This window comes from Podarcis bocagei (assembly GCF_964188305.1).
Source record: "Podarcis bocagei genome assembly, chromosome: 15".
Classification (NCBI taxonomy): domain Eukaryota; kingdom Metazoa; phylum Chordata; class Lepidosauria; order Squamata; family Lacertidae; genus Podarcis; species Podarcis bocagei.
Window position 1 is genome coordinate 16,678,341 of NC_138141.1, and position 26,071 is coordinate 16,704,411.

Consider the following 26,071-nt stretch of genomic DNA (forward strand, 5'->3'; position numbering starts at 1 on the left):
CGCTGGCCCGCAGCCGCCTGGACTGGAGGGACGGGGCAATGCTCTTGGCGGCGCTTCTGCTGCTCCTCCTGCGCTGCCTTCGGGGACACGGTGAGGATCCCGGGCAGGAGAGGGTCGCGGGACCTGACGGGGCGTGGGGCTTGGCTTTCTGATCCAGCCGCGGGGCTCTCCTTGCCTTCTGAGGGTGCCAAGTGTGGGTCTCTCCGTGCCCTGGCCCGCCCGGAGCCCTGGCTTGGTCCCTCTTGGGCTCACCGCGGTGCCTAGCTAACCGAGGACAATCCGTCGGTAACCGCTGCCTTTGCAGGAGGGAAGATCCCAGCCCCGCCCGAGCGCGTGAGATTCGTGGCCGAGACCTTTCAGCACGAGCTGCGCTGGGAGCCACCGAGCACCGGACACGGGCTCTTCCTGTACGACGTCCAGTACATGCGGTAAGAAGGGAAAGGGCCGTCGCGGGAGGCACTAGGGGTCTTGGTGGGGCATCTGCACCGGCCGTCTTAAGTGTGGAAGGGTCTCTGTCGACATCCAAGGCAACCCCACCACCACCACCCCAGCCTCCTCCTCTCTCCTCACCCGCTTTGCCCGGTCCTCTCTTGCAGATACGGCAAGGTCGGCGGCTGGAACCCAGCGCTGAACTGCACGCGCGTCCGGAGCCACTCCTGCGACCTCTCCTACGAGACGCGGGAGCCCTCGAAGTTCTACTACGCCAGAGTCCGGACGGTGACCGGGACGCGCGTTTCCAACTGGACCCAGACGAATCGCTTCGATCCCAAGACAGGTAGCCGCCGCAGATAGACCCCACCCCACCCCTGGGAAACCGGCAGTTGTGGGTGAACCGCGCCAGAGAATCCGGATCGGGAACTGGTGCGCTTGACCAGCCCCGCCGTCGGGCAAGGAGATGCGCGCGACAGCAGCGAGGAAAGGGCTTTGGATCGAAGGTGGAGAGCCTGCTGTGCGTGCAGAAGGTCCCAATCTCCACTGGCATCTCCGAGCAGGGGCGGCAGGGAATCTCCTGCCTAGAGAGCCGCTGCCAGTCAGTGTAGGCAAGGCTGAGTTAGATGGACCCATAAAGGCAGCTTTCTAACGTTGCAATCCTGGGTGGGTGGCCGCCTCCCAGAGCCCTCTGCCCCCCCAGCTCCCTGGTCTGTGTCCTATTGTGTTTATGTTGAAAATTGCTGCTTAGCCTATTTCTCCAAAGTGACTAACAGACTGTGACAAGAAGCGGAATAAAACAAACATAATCCCTAAAAAGAAACTTCAATGTACATTCAAATCACGAAATTAGTAAGACTTGAAGATGCCATCACTGCAATCATGCATAGTTAATACAATTTGTGACCTTACTGTCTGTTCTTGGTTTGTTATTTTGTGTTGTTTGTTTTCCTAGCTGCAAAGAAATATCTATTTTTAATGACTAAATTAATAAATATCCAAATCTATTTAACAAATCCCAGCAGCACAATAATAATAATGCAGAGCTGAGCAAGCGGAACCGCAACATTATAAGTCAGGCCTGTTTAAAAAATTGCAAGCATCATCGGTGTCCGCGCACCCCAGGAAACATGAAAGGCCATTGGAGTTTGGGATGGGAACAACTCTTCACCAGCATGGCTGAAGGGTTTTTCCAGCTTCTTTGTTTTACAGGATCTGGGTCCAGGCTTTGTCAAGGGGTGACTGTCACCCACACCTCCCTTGCTCAATAGATGTGAACAAATAGTCGTGAGAAGGGTAGAGGGCAAATTCCCCAATTTAGAACAACAGTATTTTCCTAACCTTGGAACATCACACTCAGGCAGTTTTTAAAATTCCCCCAGCAGAAATTCCCATTAAGTCTTTGTGGTTGTTTCATTTTCCCAGCAACTCCTCGACTGGCAGGAGTGAGCCTCTCACTTTCCCACAACGTGATCCAAGTCAAGCTGCAACCTCCCACAAGCAGGTGGCACAATATAACCTATGAGGACCTCTACCAGTGGAAGGAATACCATGTCCATATCCGGAAGGTGTCTGACAATATCCAGGTAAGGCTGTGGTTGATGGCAGGGCACCCTGACTGGAAGAGTTCAGGGGGAAGGTCTGCCTGTGGTGGGGGTGGGAGAGCACCCAGCTACAGCACCCACTTTGCCGTCCCTCCTTCTGCTCTGCTGGCCACTGGGGGCGCTCTCTCTGGATGGGCATTGCACACTCTGGCAGGGAACCTGTCCTAGGTGGCCCCTTCTGTTCCCAGAGGAAGCCCTCTGGTGGTATACTAGGGAGGGAGGCAGTTGCTGAAGGTTCCAGGTGCTTCCCACAAAGAAGAGAAGGGCCAGGGCCAGTCCCTTTGGCATAGGGAGGGCTGGCCTCTTTGAGGATGCCAGGGGGCAGAGGAGACACCCTTGGCACTGACTGGGACTTGGCTAGAGCCGGATATCATTGGCCAACCTGGTGAACTCTGGCTGGAGTTGGACTGAGCTGGACTGACAACTCTCACATTGTTTTCTGCAGTTTGAGTATGTTAAGACCAACCTGGAGTTTAACCTCTCATCGCTGTCATGGGGAGAGCGCTACTGCATCAGTGTGGAGCCACGGGTGGTCTCCCAGGCAAGTCCTGGCAAGAGGACAGAGGAGCAGTGTATCTCAATACCCACTGAGGAAGGTGAGGCTCCAGACCCCTTCCTCCTCAGCCCCCCCCCCCTTACTGTTCTTCTGTGTGGCAGAGTGAGAGAGAGAGGATGGAGATCAACAGGTACCAAAAAGAGAATGGGGGGGGCGGGGAAGAAGAGAGATCCACTGGAGGGGATTGCAAAGGCAAGCTGGGCCCAATAAAGCAGCCCAGTTAAATGCTTGGCGAAGAGTCAACAGCAGGAGACACTGGAAGCATCTCCTAGGTAGCTAATCCACGGGGTTGCTGTTCATAGGATCATAACATTGTAGAGTTGGAAGGGACCACGAGGGCCATCTAGTCCAACCCCCTGCAATGCAACGCATGGGGCTCAAACCCATGATCCTGAGATTGAGAGTCTCATGCTCTACCAACTGAGCTCTTAAGCTACAACCCTTTCTTTCTCTCCGTAGCATGTGTCTCTGACACATTTGCATCTGCACACATTCTCATGTAAGGAACCTAGCTGCGCCAGTCCCTTCCTTCACCTCCTCAAGGAGGCTTGGTTCATTGCGGGGGGCAGGGGGAGGGAGGCAAGAGAGCCAGTGCACACAGAGAGGAATGGAGGGGACACAGACTCAGGTCCCACAGTTGATTCTCCAGGTAGTCCTGTCTCTACAGTGCACTTAGCAATCTCCTGCAGATGCCTGTAGAACTCCCCCATCAGGCCTTCCGGTTGAATAATCAGGGGCCGCTGCTCTCTTCTCTGCAGACCATGTAAGATCCATCCTCATCTCCAGCTTGGCCCTCCTGACGGTGATCGTCCTCTGTGGCCTGGGACTGGGAGCAGCCTGTGCCTATGTGAGGAAACCCAAAGAGGCACCTCTCTTACTGGTAAGTGCTTCACAGGGAGGTTCAGAGCCCTCTCTCCCTATGGGTAGTCCAACTGTACAGGCAAAATAGGAAACTGAATCCCAGGGGTGCTTCTGTGGCCATGGAAAAGTCTTGAAGAGAGAGTCGCTGCCTGCACTTCTGTAGAAGGCAACCCAGAGGGGGATGAGCAGCTCATCAACTGCGTAGGACTTACCCCGCACATTCAGGGTCCCTTCTGCACCTCCCCACCTATTTACTCAGAGCACCTAGCTGTCTTTCAGGGAGTGCTTATAAAAGAAAACCAGGTTTATGTAGGGCAAAGCCATAGAAAATAAGTTGCTAATATTCCTATATTGCAGATAGGGATTGAGGCTGAGAGATACTGACCTATCCACGCTGAGTGCACGACTGGGGGGTGGGACTCAAACCCACATCTTCCAGGCCCACAACAGCTGCCTCTCTACCACCAGATTCTTTACTTCCCCTGGGTGGATTCAGTTCCTTATCGAGCAAGAAGCTGGTTCTATCATTAGGCAAAGGGTGGCAGGGGGTGGAGTGGGCATCAGCTGTGAGGTCTTAGAGGATACTCTGGTGTGCTCCACAAGCCAGGCCTGTCTGCTGCCCCTCCCCCAAGCTACCTTCCTGTCTTCAGCTGCAACTGGGGCAGGGGCTGGCATCCTCTCGTTTTTTTTTACTTGGATTCAACTGACAACCCAGTCAGCTTAGATAACTGGAAGGGGGGAGGCTCCCTGTCCTTTGCTTCAGGCAACAAAGTGTCATGTTCCAGGGGTGCCCTCAGGGGTGAGGGTCTCAGTCCAAGGAAGGGAAAGACTTTTCTCAACACACTTTCCCAAGGGTGCAAGGTAGCCTCAACAAGTCCAAGTCAAGCACAGAGAATCAGTCTAGGTCCAACACGTGCTCCAGAAGCAAGGACAGGACACAGTCCAAGGTCAATACTGCAGAAGGTGCAGCTAGGCAGAGCAGTGAAATAGCAGAGACCTGCCTTGTTTCCAGCAACTGGGAGGGTCCAGAGGGACGCCTTACATACTCCAGCCTCCTAAACATCGCCCTAACCACAGCTGTTGCCAGTGAAGGATTCTCAGGAATTGCTTACCAACAACTGGGTCTGTAGATGGTGCCAGCAATCTTTGACCTGGACCCAAAGTTCTTGGCATTCCTACTGGTCGATGGGGTAATTCCACCTCCTCTTCTGACAGTCCCAGGGGTCCTTCATCAGGTATTGACGTGTGGCTGGGGGAAGGGGCTCAGCAGGATCCTTAGCATTGGATTCATGGGGTGCTGCCCGCTCCCCACTTAGTGCCTGGCACCAGGCCTGGGCTGCTCAAGACTGGCAGGTGAGTGAGTGAGGAGGACTCCCTGCCCCTCCAACCTGGCAAAGAGGAAGGAATATTGAGCGGAGTCTCAGATACAGGCTTTGGTTTCTGAAAGGCCCTTCCAGCTGTGACCAGCACCTGGTTGGCAGAAGTGTACAGAAGCCAGAAAGCCGCAACTGAAATCTTTTCTTTCTGCCTCCCAGAAATCTCCCGTAAAGCACAGTCTGCACTGGGTGCCAAAGGAGATGCCTCCGCTCGGGATGCAAGACTTGGTATCGTGCTTAGAGGTGGATGCCGTCCAGCCGCTCTCCTCCGTGGGGCCGAAGGACCCTGTCCATCCTGACAGCACAAAGTGTGGAATGGGAGCAGCACCAGCACCACTGGGAGGTTGTTTCTGGCTGCCGACGCTGCTAACACAGGGTGCAGTGCTCAGGGACCTGATGGACAGCAGCGGCTGCAGCACAGACAGTGGCATCTGCCTGCAGGATCCTTCTGGCAGCCTGGGGAGGCTGTCTCTGGGAAGCAGTGAAGAGGGAGGCACCCAAGAGGGCGAGATGGGTGGCCTCAGCAGGGAGGAGCAGCTCTTGCTGGAGGCTCCCTCTTCTTCCAGTGGGGCAGAGCAGGTGGCTCCAGAAGCTGAGGACCCACCCAAGGCCCAGATATTTTCTGGGTATCAGAACCAGTCAGGGACACCTTCAGAGCTATCGGGCTGCTCCCAGCCTCCCCTCAGCACAGAGGAGATGACCCCTTTGGAGCCCGTCTTGGCTACTGGGTACTTGAAACAGGCCTCCGTCTGTGCTCCCTCTGGCCTTGCGAGGGACGGGACTCTTACCAATGACTTTCTTGGCAGAACAGAGCAACAGAAAGAGCCCTACCCTGCCAGCATCCCCCTGGAGCAGCTGGGATTGCCCCTTGAATTCCCCAAGACCCTCTTGGCATTGGGCTTCTTTAAGCAAGAGCTGGTGAACCCCTCTTCACACATCTCCCCACAAGTGAACTCTGTTCCACAGCTGAGCCTCGGTGTCCCGACCCTCCCACAATACTGGGTGCAAGGACTGCCCCCCAATAAGCTGAGTCAGTGGGAGATAGCACAGCTCTAATGGAGCCACACAGAGAGGTGGGGGCTGCAGGGTGGAAGGGACAGGATCGGCGGGGGGGGGGGGGACACCCTCCTGACAGTCCCTTTCTGTTGGGCAGATAGAACTCTAGTTCTGACATCCCTTCCCCGTGATACACTTTTCCTCTGTCCCCAAAACCCATACGTGTAAACCAGCATGTTTTATTCTAGTCACAGGCATAAAACATGCAGCAGGAAGGAGGCTGCTGATGCCAGATGTTTCTGAGAAGCTCTGGGACCCGAATGCAAGAAGGGAGGTCAAGGCAGTGGTGCATGTCTGCCTGAAAAGGTCTGCAGCAACTAGAGGAAGGTAGCTGTGGGCGGTGGAAGGAGAGGACACTTCACACATCATTGGGGTTGTCTCTGCAACACTGAGCACTGGTAGCTTGTTGCTGGCAACAGCTGCAGTGTCTTCAGGATGAGTGTGTGTGTGTGTGTGTGTGTGTGTCCTTTCCTACAAAGAGCGCAGAGATTCCTCAGCTGCCTACCATTCATTTTGGGGCAGACATCATTACCCTCGCATTTCGCTTTGGAGACAGAAAGGATGGTGACCCCATCACAGGCAATAGACACAGACTCAGCAGGACTGACCTGTGCCTTTCTGAAGTGGAGGTCCCTTTGCTGGCCCTGAGCCAACCTGCCACCCCCTCCCCGTCTCTGTACAGCAGTGAGAAGCCTTGAGCCCAGAAAGCCCAGTTTCAGCCTCTGATGTCAGCCAGAGGTGCTCAGAGACGAAGGAAGCAGTTGGATCTGCCTTTGGCAGCAGCAAAGGGCCCTTCCAGACGATTCAGAAGATGGACTTGCCTCCTCCTTAGTGAGGGAACTTGCACTAGCCCAGACTCAGCCCCCTTTGCAATGCCAGGGCCAGCCAAGGATGCCCTGCCTTGGCCACTGATGTGAAGGGTGCTAAGAAATATATTTGTTCAGCTGGGCACTGGCTTCCATGCCCAAGCTCACCTTGCCAGCCCTACATTTCCTTAGGAAGAGGATTCAGTGAGCTTCTTTCAGGATTATAACGATTATAGGGAGGTCACTAAATGTTCAAAATATTTTGTACAAACTGACTTTATTTATTTTATTTATTTTGTAAATCTATTTGGAGCATACAAGGTTTTTTTAAAAAAATCAATGCATTTCAGTGTGTTTATTTATTTAAAATGCCATGCCACTTTGAAGCGTTGCTTTGGGATGAAAACCCTCCGTGAAGCACCCAAGGACCAGGTACTTGCATTTGTGCAGAACTGCTCACCTGGCAGGTGCTGGTCAGATGCAGAGGCTCCTGGTCTGGCGAATGGTCTTGCTCTGTGCACTTCACAGCTCCCAGAGCTGGTGACGGTTCCTTTTCCTACTGATGTCAAGTGGACTGCAAGCACACTAATGTCCTGAGTTGTAGCTAAATGTACCCTCCCTTTAGGTACATTTGCAAATGCAAGCTTTTGCCCCCAAGTGGAAAGATCAGGTGATGCTCTGCATGTACATCAGAATGACTGCACCAGACCACTTCAGACTGCAGCGGGTGTGGGCAGCACATTTGGAAGAATAGGTCTGTCCCAGCCCTAGCGATGGCACCTTCTTTTCTATTGCTAGGAACTTTTAAACTTAGGGGAACATTTCAAACTGTTGAGCACCCCTCTGCCCTCTGAAGTGGCACAGTCCAGCCCACGGCCACTTGCAGCTGTACCTGCCAACCATCCTATGAGCCAAATCCACAAGGGCAGCCTTGGGTTTGTTTTGATGCAACGAGGAGGTGAAACTCCTCCCCTAGCATGGGCAGAGAGCCACAGGGGATTTGTGCTTTGCAGCTGGCTCTAAACTTAATCCACCCCTAAAGAATAAGACACAGCTGTATTTGGCAAGCAAGACTATTAACAGCAATAGCAGGCAATCGTTTTCAAAGCCTAGCTATGTTCTCATACTCCGCTTTGCACCACTATAAATAATTTGTGCATTTGATTTTTTTAATTTGACAAAATTTGTATGCTGCTTAACTGTAAGTGAAGCCTCTAAGCAGTTTACAAAAAATGTAAAAGATACAGTAAATTGTCAGTAAAAGTTCAAGTTCTTTTACAAAGTCCAAAATATAATTAAAAGCAGCCGTTAAGCTAAAATTACAGATTAAAAGACACATGAACTTTTAGATGTCTGAGGAGACTTCCTTAAACAGAAAAGTTTTAGGGGGCACAAGGAAGTGAAAGGAATTGCAGTAGCTTCACCTCCTCATGGGTCTGTGGTTTCTTAGCTCCCCAGAGGAGCAGACTGGAGCTGAGCTGTGCAAGACAGATAGTTTCTCTGGAAAGCCTGGAAAACCTTCAGATACAATTTCTTGGAAAATTCCGCCCACACAACATTGAAGCTCTCCTTCAGAGGTTCTGGACTTCCTCTAAACAGGGAGCTGCTTCACAAATGACCAAGAAGAAATTCCACAGCCTTGTGCATTCCCCAAATTATCACACAGTGTGACGGTTGGAGGAAGTCTGTTTGCATGTTATGCAAAGGAGGTTTCAGGAAGTGGTCACTAGGCAGCTGCAGAGCAAGATGCAAGTCTTTGGGCCTCAGGAGTTGTGCTTTTTTGGTGGAGCTGTTGAATTTTTCCTAGGGTGGCTCTTTGAGTAAAACAATGAAGGTACAAGCAGGCATTTTCTTGCAAACCCCCAGCTCTATAAATAATGCCCAGCACTATTGTTTCTTCCCAGGAGAAGCTCCCCAAGCTTCTATGGGTGGAGGGTCTTTCTCAGCTCTTCAATCCAAGGCACGGATTAATGGGAGATGCCAGGAGCTAAACCGAGGCCTTGAAAAAGCAAAGCCACCAAACCACAGCCTGCCATCGCCCCAAGGACACTTCATAGAGTTTTCTCTAGTCTGCCCTGGTGACCGGCCAAACCATGAATCATGGGGCCTCAGTGCAATGTGACATGGAGCTACTACCTGGTCAATGGGGCAATGCCAAGCGTGGGTGCAGAGGGACTTCTTGGTAGGTTCCACCATCTGGGGTAGAAAGGAGTCAGATCCCTGCAAGTGGCAACTCCAATTCATGCCATTCATACACTTCGCAGAAGGGGAGAGTGTCCTGTTTTTGAGCATTGAATGGGGTGAGATGAAGGCTGACCAAAGCAGCAAAGAACTTTTTCCCAAAGAAGGAAACTTTTTAGCACTGAGAGGCAACCAGCTTGGCGTCTTCCAAGTCAGGGGCCCATTTTTCCTGAGGGCAGGGGCTGGGAGCCAAGAGTTGGTCCAGCAAGCTGGCGATGAACAGCAACCAGGAGCCAGAAACAAGGAGCCAGCAAGTGGAAATCCTAGGATGGAGTCAGAACTAGAGAATACCTAGGAAGGCAAAACGGCGACCCTCTCCTTGTCCAGGGAGGTTCAATGGGCAGCCTGGGTAGACAGAGCTAGGGCAGTACATTTACCACTAAACACATGGCAACCTGCACTTCTGTGCCTCTCCACATGGGGCAGCTGCACAGAACCCAGAGGCTGCCTGGCAGCTTCTGACAGAGCGGAGGGATATTCTGCAAACTTCTGGTTTCATCTGGATGCTTGCACAAGCTCCTGAGACCTACCCAGAGATTCCAACGTCCTCCAGCCCTGCTCCCTATAAGTGGTTGTTTAGGGACTGTGTCAAAAGTCCTGCAACCTCTCTCACAGAAAGCCAGGAAGAGCTGAAAAGACTCTCTCCCATTTTACGCACACACATTGCCCAGACCCTTGAGCTGTGCAGGGTGTGAAAAGATGGCACCAACAGTGGTAGTCTGGGTGGAGCAACACCACGACCAAGCAGCCATATGCCCAATGGCTACTGCTGCCCAGCTGGTCCAAGACTCCTGGGAGACTTCTTGGAGAAGCAGTTGCCTGAGCTCCAAGATCTTGCTGGGAAAGAGAGTCACTGAGACCAGATTCAGAGTTGGCAGCTCCTCAGACTTAGGTGCCTCTGTCGTGGAACCGCACGTAGCCACTTCCTGCTTCACGCATGGAGCCACTGATGGTGAAGGGAGGGGCCAGTTCCACCTCCACCGATTTCAGGTTGCTAAAGGGGACAAAGACAGACAGACAGACAGTTGCCCACTCCCTCATTTTCTCCTAGAGCAGGCTTCCTCAGCCTCGGCCAGGGACGCGGACTTATAAAAAATATTGGGGGGGGGGGCCGGGAAAGCTCATGAATAATAAATAAGCTCATGAATATGCAAATAAAGTGGCGCCGCCTCCTCGTGAGCAAATAGGGGAGAGCGTGCTGCGCCTATTAATCAGCTCCGAAGGAAATTGGGTGGAGCTTTTGCTCGGGAGGGAGGGCAGGAGGCATGCAGCCCGACCCTGTGCATTTTGGGCTGGGGGAGGGGCGGCGATGGCGCTCTGCTGGAGGGGCGCCGGAGATTATTGGGGGGGCGGAGCCCCCCAAACGAATTTTTGAGGGGGCTCGGGCCCCCTCAAGCCCCATGGAGTCGGCGCCTATGGCCTCGGCCCTCCAGATGTTTTGGGCCTACAACTCCCATGATCCCTAGCTAGCAGGACCAGTTGTCAGGGATGATGGGAATTGTAGTCTCTAAACATCTGGAGGGCCAAGGTTGAGGAAGCCTGTCCTAGAGTACCGTTAGACAGGCAAACACAGACACACGAGAGAACAGGAGATGAGAGTTTTAGCATGCTGGTTCCAGTTGGCAAAGATGGAAACAAAGCCAAAATGGAAGTCATTCATCAAACCAGTAGAAATTGGTGTAGGAATATGCAATATGTTAAGCCCCACAGAGGACTTTGTTTGGCCCTCTGCTGGCCCTCTCCTGGTTTTTTCTTGTGAGCAGTTGCTGCAGTGGTCTGGCATGTGCAGTCAGCTCACTGTGCTTGAGGGGCCCCTGTCCCTCCTCCCTCCCTCTGTTAATAGTGACCATCACCCTGCAGAGGATCCAAGGTGAGCCAAAAGCTTGGGGTCTTGCAGAGTTTCATGGCCAGATGGGCATGCAGGTGTGTGTCTTTACATACCGGATATGGTAAAGGTTGAAGACAAAATTAGGCCCTGGAAGAAAAAGAAGAAGAGGGAGTCAAGAAACTGTTAGGAGCCGCAAGACTGACAGCATACCCTCTAACACTCCTCCCATGAAGATGAGGAGATTTCACCCCTCCCATATCCAAGAATCTGCTGATTCTCCAGAGAGGAGACACATCAAAGTGTGGGGGGAGAGAGAGAGACTGAGTGTTAGAGAGAGATCGTGTGTGTAGATAAGGTTGCTGCTAAGAGCAGCTGCAGACACTCAGTGCAGTTCAGCATTTTCGTTTAGACCTCATTTAGCTCTGTATATAGTTGTATATAGTTGTATATTGTAGTTGTAGATAGACTAAAGAAGATATTCTACAGAGCTGCTCTCCGAGTCGTTTATGCTCTGCTATACTCTGCTGTGCAACGACTGTCTTCTTGTGGAAGTGAATCCGGTGCTCACAACTCTAAGCTGTGAGTCCACAGCACTTTGACCTGTTCCTGTGCAGAAGGTGGTCTCTGGAAGTGCTACCCCAGCTCGCCTAGCCCAGTCAGGGGCTGAAGTGAATGAGTCCAGTTCGTGGCACTGGCTCAAGGGCGATACTGACAGAAAATAGGGGCATCCTAAGGGAAAGCGAGACATTCTGGGATCAACTCAGAAACTGAGATGGCTTCTGTAAATCCAGGACTCTCTCGGTAAAATAAGGACACTTTGAGGGTCTTTGACAGCAGCTCTTGGAAACACAAGCATGGAGCCCACAAGTTATAGAGTGGGCTTGAGGGTCCCACAAGAGGTGACGGTGGCAGAGATCCCTGAGCAGAGCTCCTAAACTTTCCTAAAAGAACACATGTAGTTGTGTGAGGCCATAATTCAAAGCTGGGCTGTCCCAGTTGAGGAGGATTATGTATGTTAACCAGGGATAGGCAACCTAAGGCCCGGGGGCTGGATGCAGCCCAATCGCCTTCTAAATCTGGCCCACGAACGATCCGGGAATCAGCATGTTTTTATATTTGTAGAATGTGTCCTTTTATTTAAAATGCACCTCTGGGTTATTTGTGGGGCCTGTCTGGTGTTTTTACATGAATAGAATGTGTGCTTTTATTTAAAATGTATCTCTGGGTTATTTGTGGGCATAGAAATTCATTCATCCCCCCCCCCACAAAAAAAACATAGTCCGGCCCACCACATGGTCTGAGGGACAGCAGACCGGCCCACAGCTGGAAAAAGTTGCTGACCCCTGGTTAACTCTCCTCTCCACTGCATTGTTTTCCTAGTCCAAATCACACACATCCTGAGCTGCTACTTGCCACATACAGGGACTGTGTGGGAAATAATAAAAATAATAATAAAATTTATTTATACCTCGCCCTCCCCAACCAAGAGCAGGCTCAGGGCGGCTAACAACCAATAATAAAAACATGTTGATTAAAATACAATTTAAAAAACAAGATTAAAATACAACATTAAAATATTAGGATGCAGCCTCTTCATGGCAATTCATGTGAAACCCAGAGTCTGACCTCGCTTTCCCACCCCACCCCAGTGTGGCCTTATAGTTTTTTTAAAAGTGTGGATTTTAACACTTGGACTGTCCAGAGTGAAACCCACAGGGATAACTGGAAACTCTTCGCAGTCCTGGGGATCTTGTTGAAATCTCCCTTCCTCTGCTCACCTCAGCTGCTTCTGCTCTGCCCTCCCCTTGTCAGGCTTTCAAAAATACCCTGTCATGCTGGCAAAACCCCTCAGGATGAGTCAGCACCAATAAGACCCGCTTTGTGAAGTTTCACTCCTGACGAGCTGGAATTTCAACAGCTCAGGCACCTCTGTGCTCTGTTGACGCAAGTTCCACATCTGTGGCATTAAACATCTGGAGTTTGCTGTCCATGAGACCTTCCTCACCAGTTGAGGGGTAGCTCAACAATGACAAGGGCTGTATTTTGGCAGACTGATTGCTCAGTTGGTGAGAGCGTGGTACAGAAAACACCAAGGTTGCTGGTTCGATCCCCGTGAGGGACACCTACATATTCCTGCTTGGCAGGGGGTTGGACTAGATGACCCTCAGGCTCCCTTCCAACTCTATGATTCTATGAACCTATCATTCTATGAATTATTTCTAAATTTTCATCTAGACATATAAATCAGCATATGAAAAATGTATGCAAATTGGTAAACCCCTCTATGTGGACATATTAACCTGAGTCATTCCAAGCTAGCCCCAGCAGGAAATGCTTCTGGAAAGTCTTCATGTTGTTGCTTTTTAATGGGATAATTTTTATTTGAATTTTACAGTGTAACTGCAGACAACAAATTATTATGCAGATCACAAAGCTTATGTGTGTTTATGTAACTAATACATTTCAGTTTACATCACAACTGAGCGATAAAGTAACATACAGTAGTAACTGTTAGAAAATATAACAGTAGACCCGCCCGTAAACTCACGGAACGTTAGCTGGCTCATAAAAATAAATCATACCTGTACCAGTAAATAATAATAATAATAATAATAATAATAATAATAGGCATCATGAATAAGCATCCCTTGTTACATCAAGAAGAACCATACAATATTATTACACAAGACCTATTGTATTAGCCAGATGCATTTATATGCAAGAGGCAAATTTTGACCATGTTCCTCTTTGCTAACATACATAATAAAACCAAACCATACTGATGTGAACTGTCTTTCTTGCTCTGACCTCTGGAACCCCTTAGTTTATACATTAACTTTTCTAAAAGGGCTGTTTCCTGTACTTTGTTGTACTGATATGTGACCCGAGCACCTGCCAAGTCTCTCCAAAACTGGGCAATTGTAGCTCTAGCAGCCATCAGTAAATGAACCATTTGCTCTGTATTGGAAGGTCCTCATGCCTTTTGTGGGGAAAGAAGGTCCATGGGTCATGTGTGGGGAGCAGATATAGGCAGGGCAACGGGCAAGCGTCATGCCTACAGCAGTTGTGTGGAAGCCCCCAGCCTCTGCTACAGATCCAGCCCTGGGCTCTCACTACACTACACTAAACTGCAACTGCAAACCACACCCCATACTTACTGTTCCAGCAGTGTCCTTCCTGGTACCACTTTGCAATGGTATAGCTAAGGACACCAAGGATCAAGAGGGAGAGACTGACGCCAAGGATGAGGCCAAGAATGCTGACGGGCTCCCCTTCTGAAAAGACAAAGAGCCCCACAGATGGAATCCAGTCAAAGGAAGACATGGAAGAGCCTTCTTATCCCCCAAGGCTGATAATGGGTGATTGTAGGTGCTTGCTCTTAGGGCTGTATTTAATTCAGAATTGACCCATTGAAATCAATAAACCTAAGTTAATTATGTCAATTAACTTCAACAGGTCTATTGTCAGTAGGACCAGTGTTGAATGCCATCCTTAGTGCCTGGCTCCCCCCCTCCCCCCAAAAAAGAACGTGATTTATTTATTTATGCCGAGCATTTTATACTACCCTTTAATCATATTCCCAGTTCAGTTTGCAAAAAGAACAAACAATTGAAATGTACTTTTAAATAAATTAATTAAAGCTAAAAACACAAAGTTATATTTCAGCGTTGTTTTATTGTGTTTTAATGTTGTTTTGTGTTGAAGTTGTTGAAAATTGTTTTGGATTATTTAAAAAAGACCAGTGGCACTGAAAAAGAGATTGATTTAGAAATGCACATACAGAACAACCCCTCCCCCCAACCAAGACCCACCCCTTGTAGCAGGAGAAAACAAAGGATGCCAGAACAAAGTTTTCTGGAAAAACAAACTTTTTGTCAGCACTGGCTGAGGCACTTTGAGCAGAGAAATGCCACTATCCCCGGTGCTTGCTGATGGTGGCAGCTTCTCACTGTGTTTTCAGGGAGCACCCTGCTGGCCATGCCAGGAGTAGCAGGATGGCCTTGAATTTTATTTAATAACTAAAAAGAGTTCTTACCTGCCCTCTCTGCAAGGTCCCCAGCAGCATGCCAAGATAGGTTGCCTCTATGCATGTGTGTTGGGTGAATGCTTTGGGTCTAGATCATCCAGCTAGGACAATCCAATCTCCTGAGAATTAGGGCTTGTGCTATTAGGGAAAGCCTCCCATCAGCTTCCCTGCTTTTCCCCGGATAAAGAGAGATCTGCAAAGTCAAAATCTGCCTTTGCTCCCTCTCAATCTATTGGGTGAAAGGAGGGGACCTTCATATGAGCACAGTGTCAGAAAACCTGCCTCATATAACCAACATTCTTACATCTAATGTATGAAAGGGTTAAGTACATAAAGTAAACTGTCCTGCCAGACTCAGCTCACCTTGGGAAGGATTAGGTCAAGTCTTTGTTCCCCCAGTCTACCACATGAACTCAGCATGTGAAGAGGCTAAGCAGTTTCCTCCAACTTAGCTGCATGACTCGAACAAGCCTCTCTAGCGCTCCTATACTTTAATTTAGGAACTTTGATTTAAGAACTTTCCCCACTAAGCCAAGTTTTAGTGCCCGTGACATCTTTTTCTGAATGCTGTATGGAAGAACACATGAATCTGACTTTTGGAGAGTTTGTAAGTAAACATTTTTAAATTACCCAACATGTGGTCTTTTTCTATGTTAGGAGAAGAGCAAAGTTTTGGAACTCACAGGGGCATATTTTAAAGGTCTAGCAGCCTGCATTTCCATACTTTACTATGCTAAATATTTTGTGATTTTAAATCTCTCACCAAAGACTGCATGCCCCAAACTTGGGCCTTATCAGAAATTAGCCTTTCATACTTATATTTTTCCCATGCAACCAACACACAGCTACCCCTGTCTAGGGAGGTTATATGGGATTGTGAGTCTGTTGCTGCTTACCTCCACCTATGGTCTCCTTGTATACTTCTAAATAAAGCAAATATTACAAAACTAGAAAAACACCATGCATCTCCCGTGCTGTTCCCTATCCATAACACAGCTGGTTGCTCTGCCCTAAAACTTCTGGCCACTCAGAGAAGTGTCACAACAGTGGGAAACACATTGTGAAGGTGCCACCTCCCTGGTCCTTTAGGGTCAGACACCTGTGAAGGTAGTTTGGTTCCATGAGCTGTGCTGTGCTCTATGCAGTGTGAAACTCATGCAGCACCCATGTTCATTGGAAGTGCTCAGAGGAGCACCCAGAATACCCTCCCCTTTTAAGAAAAAGCCCTGAAGCCTGGAGGGGAGATAGGTGTCCCCTGAATTTACCTGTGTTGGGGTCCATCCTTTTCCTCTGCAGTCCAGCTCTTCAAACAGGAGCTCTGCCTCCGGTCATCCAAGCCAACAACCTGCCTGCCTGCCCCTGCTTTGCATGCCTCTCACCTCTTAGCTGTGGCCACTCCCTAGATGTTGACGCAGAATGTTCCACGTTGCAGGCAAAGCTACTTCAAACATCCCACTTTGTGGGTGACAGAATCACAGCTGGCTCCAGCTCCAACAGAGGCTGGACCTCAAGTCAGGCCCAAGAGTGGCCAGGGGTGGCAACTCCCAGCCCTGCAGTCCTCCGCAGAACCTCTAGGATGTCCCTCTGCTACAAGAAAATCATGGGGATTAACTTGGGTCGGTTACCTATTGGAACCCTTTCGTATGCAGAGTTTTGCATGTAATCTTGGTTAAAGAGTAGGCGCTATTGGTTGCAATCGCACACAGAAAGATGCTTGCAGAGTGTAAAAAACAGGCATAGGCAAACTCAGCCCTCCAGATGTTTTGGGACTACAGCTCCCATCATCCCTAGTTAGCAGGACCAGTGGTCAGGGATGATGGGAGTTATAGTCCCAAAACATCTGGAGGGCCGAGTTTGCCTATGCCTGGTGAAAAATAACAAAGTAGTTTATTGTAGCATATAACTTGGATATAAAAGTTTCTAGTTCTAACCTAGCCAGCTAATCTGGAGAACAACAAGGCACCCATGCCTGAGGATAGCTCAGTTGGTAGAGCATGAGACTCTTGATCTCAGGGTTGTGGGTTTGAGTCCCACATTGGGCAAAGGATTCCTGCATTGCAGGGGTTGGACTAGATGACCCCCATGGTCCCTTCCAACTTGCTCCTTTGTTCTTCTAGAGGACGATTCAGGATTGACTTCTCATCTTGAGGTCCAAGCGAGGTGCGGGGAGGAGGAAGCTATAAACAGGATGCCACCTAAGACATATCAGTCTAACATCCAAGAGACAGAGAGGTCAGCTCAAGAGGTTAAAGGTACGGGGAGGGTCTGGGAATCTGGAGGTCCCTAGTCATAATCCATGCAAACCTCATGTCTGCAAACATCCATCAAAAATAATCACCTGGCCATTGTTGCATGCAACTGAATCTTCTGGCACCTAAGAATAATAATCACCCAAAGCAACCAAGAGTCATCAAACACTATAATTAAAATGCAATGAGGTGGGGGAGAGACTCTGGAAAAAAAGATACCATACCCAAAGAATAGCATAGTCCAGCTGAAAGCTCCTCAGCACCAATAAAACCCTAGAGGGAGCTCAGAACCACTTATCTGATATGGAGAGGAGCAAATAAGAACGTCTGCCTGCTTATCTCCTGCTCAGCTCCAGTCCAATGCAGCCACCTTTAGGAAGGCAATGTGAGGACAGGGTAGGCGCAAATTTTGGCCTCCCACCTCTATTATTTCTTTAATTTCCTTAAGGCTTCTGTACCCTGCTTTTTGCTATTTGTCTCAAAGCGACTTACAGGAAGGAGTAAAACATACAGCATATGCAATTTGAAATATAAGTGAACGTATCTGAAAATCGGGGGGCAAAACCCCAACAACCATTGGGTCAACCTTCATAGAGCAAAGGCCTCCTGAAATAAGATCCTTTTCATCTGGCACCTATCACTTAACAAGGATATGTGGAGGTAGGGTTAAACTGTATCTATTTGGCACAAGATACACTATGTACATGCATGGGGGGTCACTCTTATCTATCTGCCTCCATAATTTCACATGCTCCAGTGCTACGGTCTGCCCCATCTTATGTGATGCTTCTTAGGACACACAGCTTGGTACTTGCAGCTTTGAGTGGCAGCAACCCCCCTCCACACCTGGGTCCCAGACAAATATCTTTTCCAGCCTGACTACTCACAGGAATGGGCCACTGAGTTCTGGCCTCTCAGCTTGCGGTTGGATTAGGCAGGCAGTTCCTCCTTATCCCAGTCTCTTTGGCCCTTCTCCCTTGTCAACTCCAGCCTGGGGGAGGGAACCAAAGCACAACCCCCTCCACAATCATGTGCTCTGGCTGCCCAGTGGCCAGAATTGAGCGTCCTGCAACCTTTCCATTTATGCAACCAGCAGAGCTTTTGGCATCAGCTACACCCCAGGAAAGGGCTTTTCCAAGCCATGTTTGTACAGCTGGGGACCAGAGGGGGCATGCACTTTCCCACACACCTCCCCACCACCTCTGCCCATGAAAACAGCCCTGCATGACGAATTGCTGCTCATTAGATGAAATCTTAGCCCATTCAAGGACTGAGCTAACAGAGGCTGGCAGGGCCCGCAGGAAGGGTCCTGCTAGACAAACCCGTTCCTAAGCAAACTCTGGCACACAATGAGAATCCTCCACAGCTCCAACTCCCTGGGCCTTGCTGGTGAGAAGGACGCCAAACAGCATGGGTGAAACCTGACCCAAATTGAGGCCAGCACCCATCACCCAGCAGCTGAGGTGCTTCTCTCTGAACCAGAGGCTAATCACCACTTTCAATCTTTCTGGCCCTTCTCACCAAACACAAGAGTTGTTCAGGTCTGCGTCTCTAGTTTCAGGGGCCTCCCACCCTGGACAGTGCTTGTGCAACCTCACCACATACACTAAGGCAGGGGGTGGTGAGAGACCTTCATGCTTCTGTAAGTTTCTGTCTTCCGCCTGCACCACCACAAGTTGCTCTAGCACGGAAGCACGCCTGTCTCTGAGTCAGAGAAGCTCAGAAAATATATCTGATTGCCCAGCCAGTGTGTGCCCAGCTCTAGATTCCTGCAGCCTCTCCTGAAACTGCCCAAGGCTCTTCTTGTGGAGTTTGCTTGCCTCCGAAGGCTGTTAGTCATGGCGCATGACTCTCTCTTCCATGGTCCTTATCACAGAATGGAGGGCTGCAGGAGTTGAGTCAGTTGGTTCCCACACTCAAATTAGGTATACAGTGGTACCTCGGGTTACAGACGCTTCAGGTTACAGACACTTCAGGTTACAGACTCTGCTAACCCAGAAATAGTACCTCGGTTTAAGAACTTTGCTTCAGGATGAGAACAGAAATCACGCAGCAGTGGCGCAGCAGCAGTGGTAGGCCCCATTAGCTAAAGTGGTGCTTCAGGTTAAGAACAATTTCAGGTTAAGAACGGACCTCAGGAACGAATTAAGTTCTTAACCCGAGGTACCACTGTGCCGTACATGGTCCCCTGGCTGCTGGGATAAATAAGAGGAAAGAACTCACCACCAAGTTTCACATGAGTCCTTCATCCAAGGAAGCCGCCATCATTCGCTTTGCCTTTAGACTCAGATGGGCAGCAAAAACACAGGAACTGGCAAGGTCTCTGCACTCCAGCTGCACCTATTGAATCTTGGAGTCTTCCAACCTCACTGACTCCCCCCCCCCATTAAAAAGCTCCTTCAGGTAGCTCAGCACCAAGTGGCTGCACATTGACAGGCTGGCAGAAGGTTGGGAGGACGTTTGAGTGGTGTCTGACCCAGTCAAAAGTTCTCAGTTACACTGCAAACCAGACACAATGTGAGTCTGTTGCATTCAGGCAGAATGAATTAACTGCACTGTCGCTTAAGCGCAGCCCAAAGCCTAGACCCCTCCTCCTCTCTTCTCTTGAACTAGGATACAAACCCTGCTGCAGGCTTGTGTTTGGAGTCCGGTCAGGAAGGCATGTATAACCCTGTTTGATAATTCCACCTGTCACTGTTTAGTTTGACAAATGATATACCTCCTGTTCTATTTTTAGACCAGAGGTTCCATTGTTTCTGATGGCTGTATTCTTATCTTGCAGCTGCCATTTGATTTGACTATTGATAATTTTTTTAGGGTGAAGGGCAGGTTATAAATATGTGAAATAAAAACAAATACATAATAGATCTGAGTGACGGGCAGAGGAACGACAAGTTCTGATTTAAGCACTGTTTGTGAAACAGGCCTTAATCCCTGACTCTTGCAGGCCTGACGTAGGGCTGTGTTTTGGTCTAGAGGAACATCAGGATTCACGTACACAAGAGCACATATTTCCTCTTCACAACATTTGTTGTGTGCACAAAACATCCAAGGCCCCTGACTCACCTCAGCTGTGCCCAGGCGAAAAATGTACAGATCACACCCAATTTTCATTTAGAAGGAAGCAGGAACTGCACTTCTGCCCTGCCTCCATGCGTATGAATGTTCAAATCACTGATAGAACAATGTCTACTATCATTTGCATTGCAAAGGCTGGAAAGGCAGGGTGGGGGCGGTGTATGGATGTGCTGCCACGCCTATTCTGGATACAACCTCAGTAGCCTCCCAAACCTAGACCGTCTGCAAGAGATTAGGATCAAGGAACTGGGAGTAATCCACCACAACTCTTTCCCTCACTCCCTTCATGGCCCAGCCCAGATTAGCTCCCTACAAGTCCCAGCATAGGAGCCAACTCCTAGGGGCTGATGGGGCTGCCATCCTCCCCCCCCCCAAAAAAAAATTGAGGGGGCCGTCCCTAAAAGTTGATGGTCATTGGCATTCAAATGGTGTGTGTGCACTGCATCATGTGATCAGTTACACGGGGTCGGGCTTCCCTGGGCACCCCCAATATCTTATTCAAGTTGAGCCACATGGGAGCAGTTGAGCCTGTGCCTGAAAGCAAGGGGTGCTCCAATGCCTCCCACCCCTGCCCCTAACCTCTGGATTGTGCCCTGAGAGTTGAATGCAGTCCCAGCTGGGTTGAGGACACCTCAGGGACTAGCATCTCTGACCAGTCTTTCAGAAGAGCTTGCTGAGGAGGCCTGTGGGCAGGTGAGGAGATAGCGCTGGAGGAAGAACTACGCCTCCTTCACCTGAGTCAACCTGGCTGAGTAATCGGCTCTTGGGGCACCTAGAGGTCTTCTCTGTTTTGACAGCAAGCTGTTTTTCCTTCTCGGCGAGAGCGCAGCAGCAGCCCAAACGGAGCAGCCTTTCTGCTGACCTGAGTGACCCACCAGGCTCCCGGGTTCCCCGCTGTCTGTCTGGCGCACTGACAGCCTCCTTGCAAGAGACAGCCGCGTCCTGCAGCTCTTCCACCCGCGTCCCTACATTTGGGTGCACAAAGAGAGGGAGTTGAGGTCGTGGACTCGCCCTTGCTCCTGGTGCCCACGCCAACCCCCTCCTAGGCAGTCCGCTGGCGGTGGTGGATGACGCCGCCCGGCACCTTGTCTTTTCCAGGTGTCTCTCCGCCCTGCCTGATCCCGCCCGTTCTTCGGTAACTTAACAGGCCGGCAGGGCGCACTGGGAAGGTGCCAAGGCAGCGGGCAGAGCCCGGCCCTTCTAGCTCCAGCACAGAGAGGCAGAGAGTGACTGGCAGGCAAGCAGGCGGAGCAGGGTGGGGCAGCCGAGGGCACCAGGAGGGCATCTCACACTGACGGCAAGGAGTCGCCCAGAGCGGGCGGGGCTTGGAAAACAGGCTTACTATGGGGCTTTGGGCGCATTTGGGAGAAAGGGCGGAGAGCTTGTTGGCCCCCACCCCCATCGGACTTTGTAGGATGGGAACTATCCACTGGAGAGGCGGAGGGCTTGCCAGTCATTTCTGCTCTGGCTAACGCCAGATGTAAAACTCAGTTGGTTGGAGCGCGGTGTTGATAATGCCAAGGTTGCCGGTTCGATCCCCGTGAGGGACAGCTGCATATTCCTGCATTGCAGGGCGTTGGACTAGATGATCCTCAGGGTCCCTTCCAACTCCATGATTCTATTCGCTTCCCACCCCCGAAAACCCCAGACTGAAAGCTACCTTCCTCTCTCCAAGCCCAAGCGGTGGGTGGTAGTGGCGGGGCTTCATCGCTTTGCCTGATCTCTCCTTTTTCACCTGTCGATGAAATTATGCTTTGCACCTGGAAGCGCCCTTCGCCTCGCTCACGTCTGCCAATGCAGGCCGGCTTACAACCTGGGCAAGTGGAACCACTGCCATTTCACCCACCCGGGTGTCCCCCCTGGAAGAGGGAGCTTCCTTTCTTCCTCTTCGAGATCTGGCCAGCCCCTCGACGTTTTGACAAAGGCTCAGCTACCCACCCACAAGCCAGACAAGCAGGCGGCAGGAATTGGCAGGGTCCGGTTTAGAGAGGAGCAAGAGGTCCCCGGAGCCCAGCACCTCTCCAGGTCAGAGCTCAGCATCTCCAGATCTGCCGTCTTCAATGTCTGTTTGATCGCATCAGTTCCGCAAAGACTCTTTGGTCTCCTTCTGGGACTGTGCCCCCAAGTGTGCTTTGTAAGCTGGTCTCAGACAGTAATAAATTATCTATATCTATCTATCTATCTATCTATCTATCTATCATCTATCTATCTATCATCTATCTATTTATCTATCTATCTATCTATCTATCTATCTATCTAATCTATCACCTCTGTGATTCTGCAGACTGGCCTGAGTTGCAAGCGTCTCCTGTGTCCTTGGTTTCCCAATTTTCACCATCCACCTTGAAATACTTTTCCTCCCATCTTACCCACCCCACCCCGGGGGGGGGTTCACTTTATGGACCACCTAGACGCCAGGTATCCAAGGTCCCTTAGCGATGGAGGGTGTGCGCGCCTGTCTTTTGTGCTTTAGGAGGAAAGGGAGCCAGTCTTCCCCGACGCCCTATCCATCCTCCTTGCCAGGACTTCCCATTCGTGATAACTGCGGTGGGGGTGACTCACTCAGGCTTCACAAGTTAGAGGCAGGAGGAGGTGATGATGTTGCCACTGACAGGTGAGCGTCAGGTTACAACCCAGATCATCAGTCCCGTCTGACGACTCCAGCTGAGCCAAGTCTTAAGCAGGCGCGGCGGCGGCACAGCGCTGCTTGCCTGACCTCACACTCACAGCTGGCACGAAGGGGCAAGTAAGGAGAAGGGAACGGACCCGCTCCAGACCTGGAAAGGACCTCGGCGACCTGGAGAGCAGCACATCGGAGCCCTCTGGGCATCCCTGGTGACGACAAGGGCAACACCTCCTGCCCCTCTGTGAAGGTGACCGGAGAGAGAGGAGCCCCGGTTGCAATAAACATGGTAAGTGTTGTGTACTAAATTTGCTTTCTTCTGACCCAGTTACCAGGGTGGGGTGCCTTTCAACCTTTTTAGAAGAAACCACAGCACCTCCTGGTAACTGGGCAATAGGGAAGCTGGCAAGACCTTTGGGCACACAGACAGGAACTAATGGCAGCAACAACCTGCACTGTGAACAGCCAGTTACTAATTAATACCCCACCCCCAGTTCGTGTGCTTATGTTGAATGAAAGACAAAAGGGGGGTTTCTCTGTGTATCCTGAGTTGGCCACAAGACTAGGCATTAGTTTTCCACTGAGAGGTTTTGGAGCTTACATACACAGTAACCAGGAAGCCCCTTCCCTATTTCCAGATTTTTTTGGGGGGGGGGGAGTTGTGGCAGCAAAGGAAAGCTAGTCTGCCAATGGTCAGAGTTGAAGCAGATGGATCAGAGTTGGTGTCTGTTGAAACAGACTGAGCCAAATGAAAGTCAGATTAAGTCCCATGGGCAAAAATGAGGGGCCTTCTGTTCTTAAGGGCAAATTCTTAAAGCAAAAGAACATAGGAAAAGCCTTTTCCTGCTGGAAAACCAATTGCCAGCCATACACCTCACAAGAGGGAGAGTGGGACACTGTTTGCCTGTTGTTTGCGTCCGCCATCTGGTATTCAGAGGTAGACTGCCTCTGGACATAGAAGTTCCACTGTGCTTTGCCTAGCAGGTGGACTTGGTAATTCCTTCTACACTGCTTTGTGTCTGTGACGAGTGTGAGCTGCAAAGTGGCCTTCTGAAATCTCAGCTGAAAGCATAGGTGTAGCCAATAGGGGGCAGGCGGGAGCAGCTCCCCCCCCATCAAGTACAAAATAAAAATACTTAACTAATTGACCAATCACGTCCGTTCTGCCCCCCCCCCCCGCCCCAAAATCCTATGTCTGAAAGCACTCCCAATTGTGAGGTTTAGAAACGGATAATGTGCACATGGATTACCCTGAATATTCTGATGTGCTCAAAGTCTAAAAGGCTACACTACATAAATGCAAAGTAGTTGTGGTGGTAAAATGAGTGGTACCCTGATAACAGAGCCTACAAATATGCAGGCAGCAAAGGAACCAGGAAGTGGCAGGCAGAGGGTGACAAGGAGACTTCACTGCCTTCAGTTGCCCTGCTGCTGCAGTTGAGAAGTTCAGCTGGGAACCAGACACTGCTTTGAGCAGTCCTGCCCAGTTGCACCCTGGGGCTCCCCAGTGACAATGGCACTATTAATGCCCTGCCAGGGAGCATGCCTTTCCGTGAACCGACAGGACACCTCTTCCCCAGCTGCTAATCACCAGCAGCTCTTTGTATAAGCCAACTGGCACCACTCAGACAGAAAGAGCAGCAGCCATAATCGCTTCCAGGATCCACATTAGATGTCACCCTGCAGGAGGGATTTTCTGTGAATGGGAAGAAGAGACATCTGGGCCCAAAGAGAGGGAGGGCTTCAACTACACCAGCTGAAGCAAGCTTTGTCACCCTGGAAGGCAGAGAGAAGGAACCAGGCATGTCAGAGAGCACTGCCTTCCTTCCAAAGGACCTCCCCAGATTTTGAGCCAAAGCAAGGAATCAGTCCGGGTGCCTATACTGCTAGGTTGGGTACTTGATCTTATTTTTCATATATTTGTAAAAGGATCTTTTAAAACCAACTCTCCTGTGGCTAATGAGTGGCTTTGTACCACGCAAAACCTGACTTAGCATTGCCCAGATTTAGCCTAATCGAGAGGTCTGTCACAATTTGCATGACATACTTTGTGGGCCCATCAATTGGTCTTGCAATGGACATGCAGAGGTGTGAAGAAGAGCAGGTGTTCATCTCCCAGGGCTCATGCCATCTCTAGATTTACTTGCTCCTTCAGAGCAACCCTAAAGCAGTTGGCAAGCCCCCATTTCCTCTGCTTCCTTTCCCCTGGACATTAGAGACCTCAAGAGGCCTCCAACCATACTTAACCCAAGCAGGGCTCCATGGGAAATGGACTGAGGATTAAATCTTAGATTTAGATCTGAACCTTTATCCCATGTGTGTTGGGGAAATACAAAATGAAAACTGGCTATGAGAAAAACACTTATAAATTTAATAGCTTATTAAAACACTTATAAGTTTAATAGCTTATTAAAACTTAGGAATTGCACAGTTATACCTTTTTATCCCTTTCATTTGTGGTATGCTGACGTTCCTCTGTTACGGAGAATGAACCACAGTTTTTTAGTAAGATAAACTAAAAACAGGTTTACTTACATTTCAATGCAGGCAGCATATACAACAAAATAGTGTACGGAAAAATATTTCTATGTTATAGTAAAATAAAAGTTGGTAGTTTTAGCTAACATGTTTGAAAGCAGGAGCTTTAGCCATGTGCGTCTGGTCAGCTTGGAGGCATGGTGGAAAGAGAGAGTCTCCTCACAGGCAAGAGGGAATATAAAGGATTGTCTCATTTGTTACAAAGTTCATGTCCTAATGAGGCAATGGAAGGACCACGTACAGAGGCTCCTCTCTAGGAAGTTCGAGAACTCTCTGTCTACTAGCCCTGTGCTTGTCTAGCAAAACATGCATTTGTGATTTGGCTGCAAACCCCAACAGCTTCACAACACCCAGACAGCTGTAGGAGGATAAATCCCTCCTGTGTGGGGTGATGGCAGAGAAAAGAGAAGGTAAATGTGGCTTGGTTGGCCCTATGTCAGCTGCAGAGTATGTGCCCGCGCTGCCTGGGGTGGGCGCATGGGGTGCACCCCCAAAGGGTGCTGGGTGTGTAGGGCACCCTCCCACACACCACAGTTCAGGGTAGGAGAGGGGCAGGGAAGCTGCTGCCCACTGCCGTCCTGCTCTCCTCCTCTGGGTCAGAGCTGTGCCAGGCACAAACACCATAGCCAGGGCACAGCTCCTTCTGGCGCAGAGCCAGGTTCCAATGAAGGAGCCTGCTGTGGGGGTGCCTGCTTGCACTCCCTCTCAAAATTGTACCCAGGGCCACAGCACCCTCCATGCTATGCCTCTGCCCTGTGTGAAATCAGAAACTATTGATGTAAACACAGGTATGAGGAAG

At 50.2% G+C, this 26,071-nt stretch overlaps 3 protein-coding genes across 7 annotated transcripts in view; 2 read left to right on the top strand and 1 right to left on the bottom strand.

The window, feature by feature from the left end:
• Positions 1-7,028, top strand: IL10RA (interleukin 10 receptor subunit alpha). The gene is made up of 7 exons (XM_081172317.1): positions 1-90; positions 305-428; positions 597-775; positions 1,855-2,015; positions 2,479-2,629; positions 3,348-3,469; positions 4,986-7,028. The coding sequence occupies exons 1-7, from the start codon at positions 39-41 to the stop codon at positions 5,880-5,882; spliced, it is 1,686 nt and encodes a 561-aa protein (XP_081028443.1). The 5' UTR covers positions 1-38; the 3' UTR covers positions 5,883-7,028.
• The window catches only part of SMIM35 (small integral membrane protein 35), a 24,271-nt gene continuing 5,221 nt past the window's right edge, over positions 7,022-26,071 (bottom strand). The window contains exons 1-4 of one of the 3 annotated variants that reach the window (XM_081172333.1): positions 16,050-16,104; positions 13,916-14,032; positions 10,871-10,904; positions 7,022-9,923 (exon numbers count right to left, since the gene is read on the bottom strand). In XM_081172333.1, coding sequence (XP_081028459.1) covers positions 9,818-9,923; positions 10,871-10,904; positions 13,916-14,032; positions 16,050-16,065 — 273 coding nt within the window. In that variant the 5' untranslated portion in view covers positions 16,066-16,104 and the 3' untranslated portion in view covers positions 7,022-9,817. Of the gene's footprint in view, positions 9,924-10,870; positions 10,905-13,915; positions 14,276-16,049; positions 16,105-26,071 lie in introns of those variants that run through there. The other 2 variants (XM_081172334.1, XM_081172332.1) reach the window with 2 other exon arrangements.
• Positions 22,750-26,071, top strand: part of TMPRSS4 (transmembrane serine protease 4) — a 24,167-nt gene continuing 20,845 nt past the window's right edge. For all 3 annotated transcript variants that reach the window (XM_081172318.1, XM_081172319.1, XM_081172321.1), the window contains exon 1: positions 22,750-23,023. In XM_081172318.1, the coding sequence (XP_081028444.1) occupies positions 23,021-23,023 (3 nt within the window). In that variant the 5' untranslated portion in view covers positions 22,750-23,020. The remainder of the gene's footprint in view (positions 23,024-26,071) is intronic.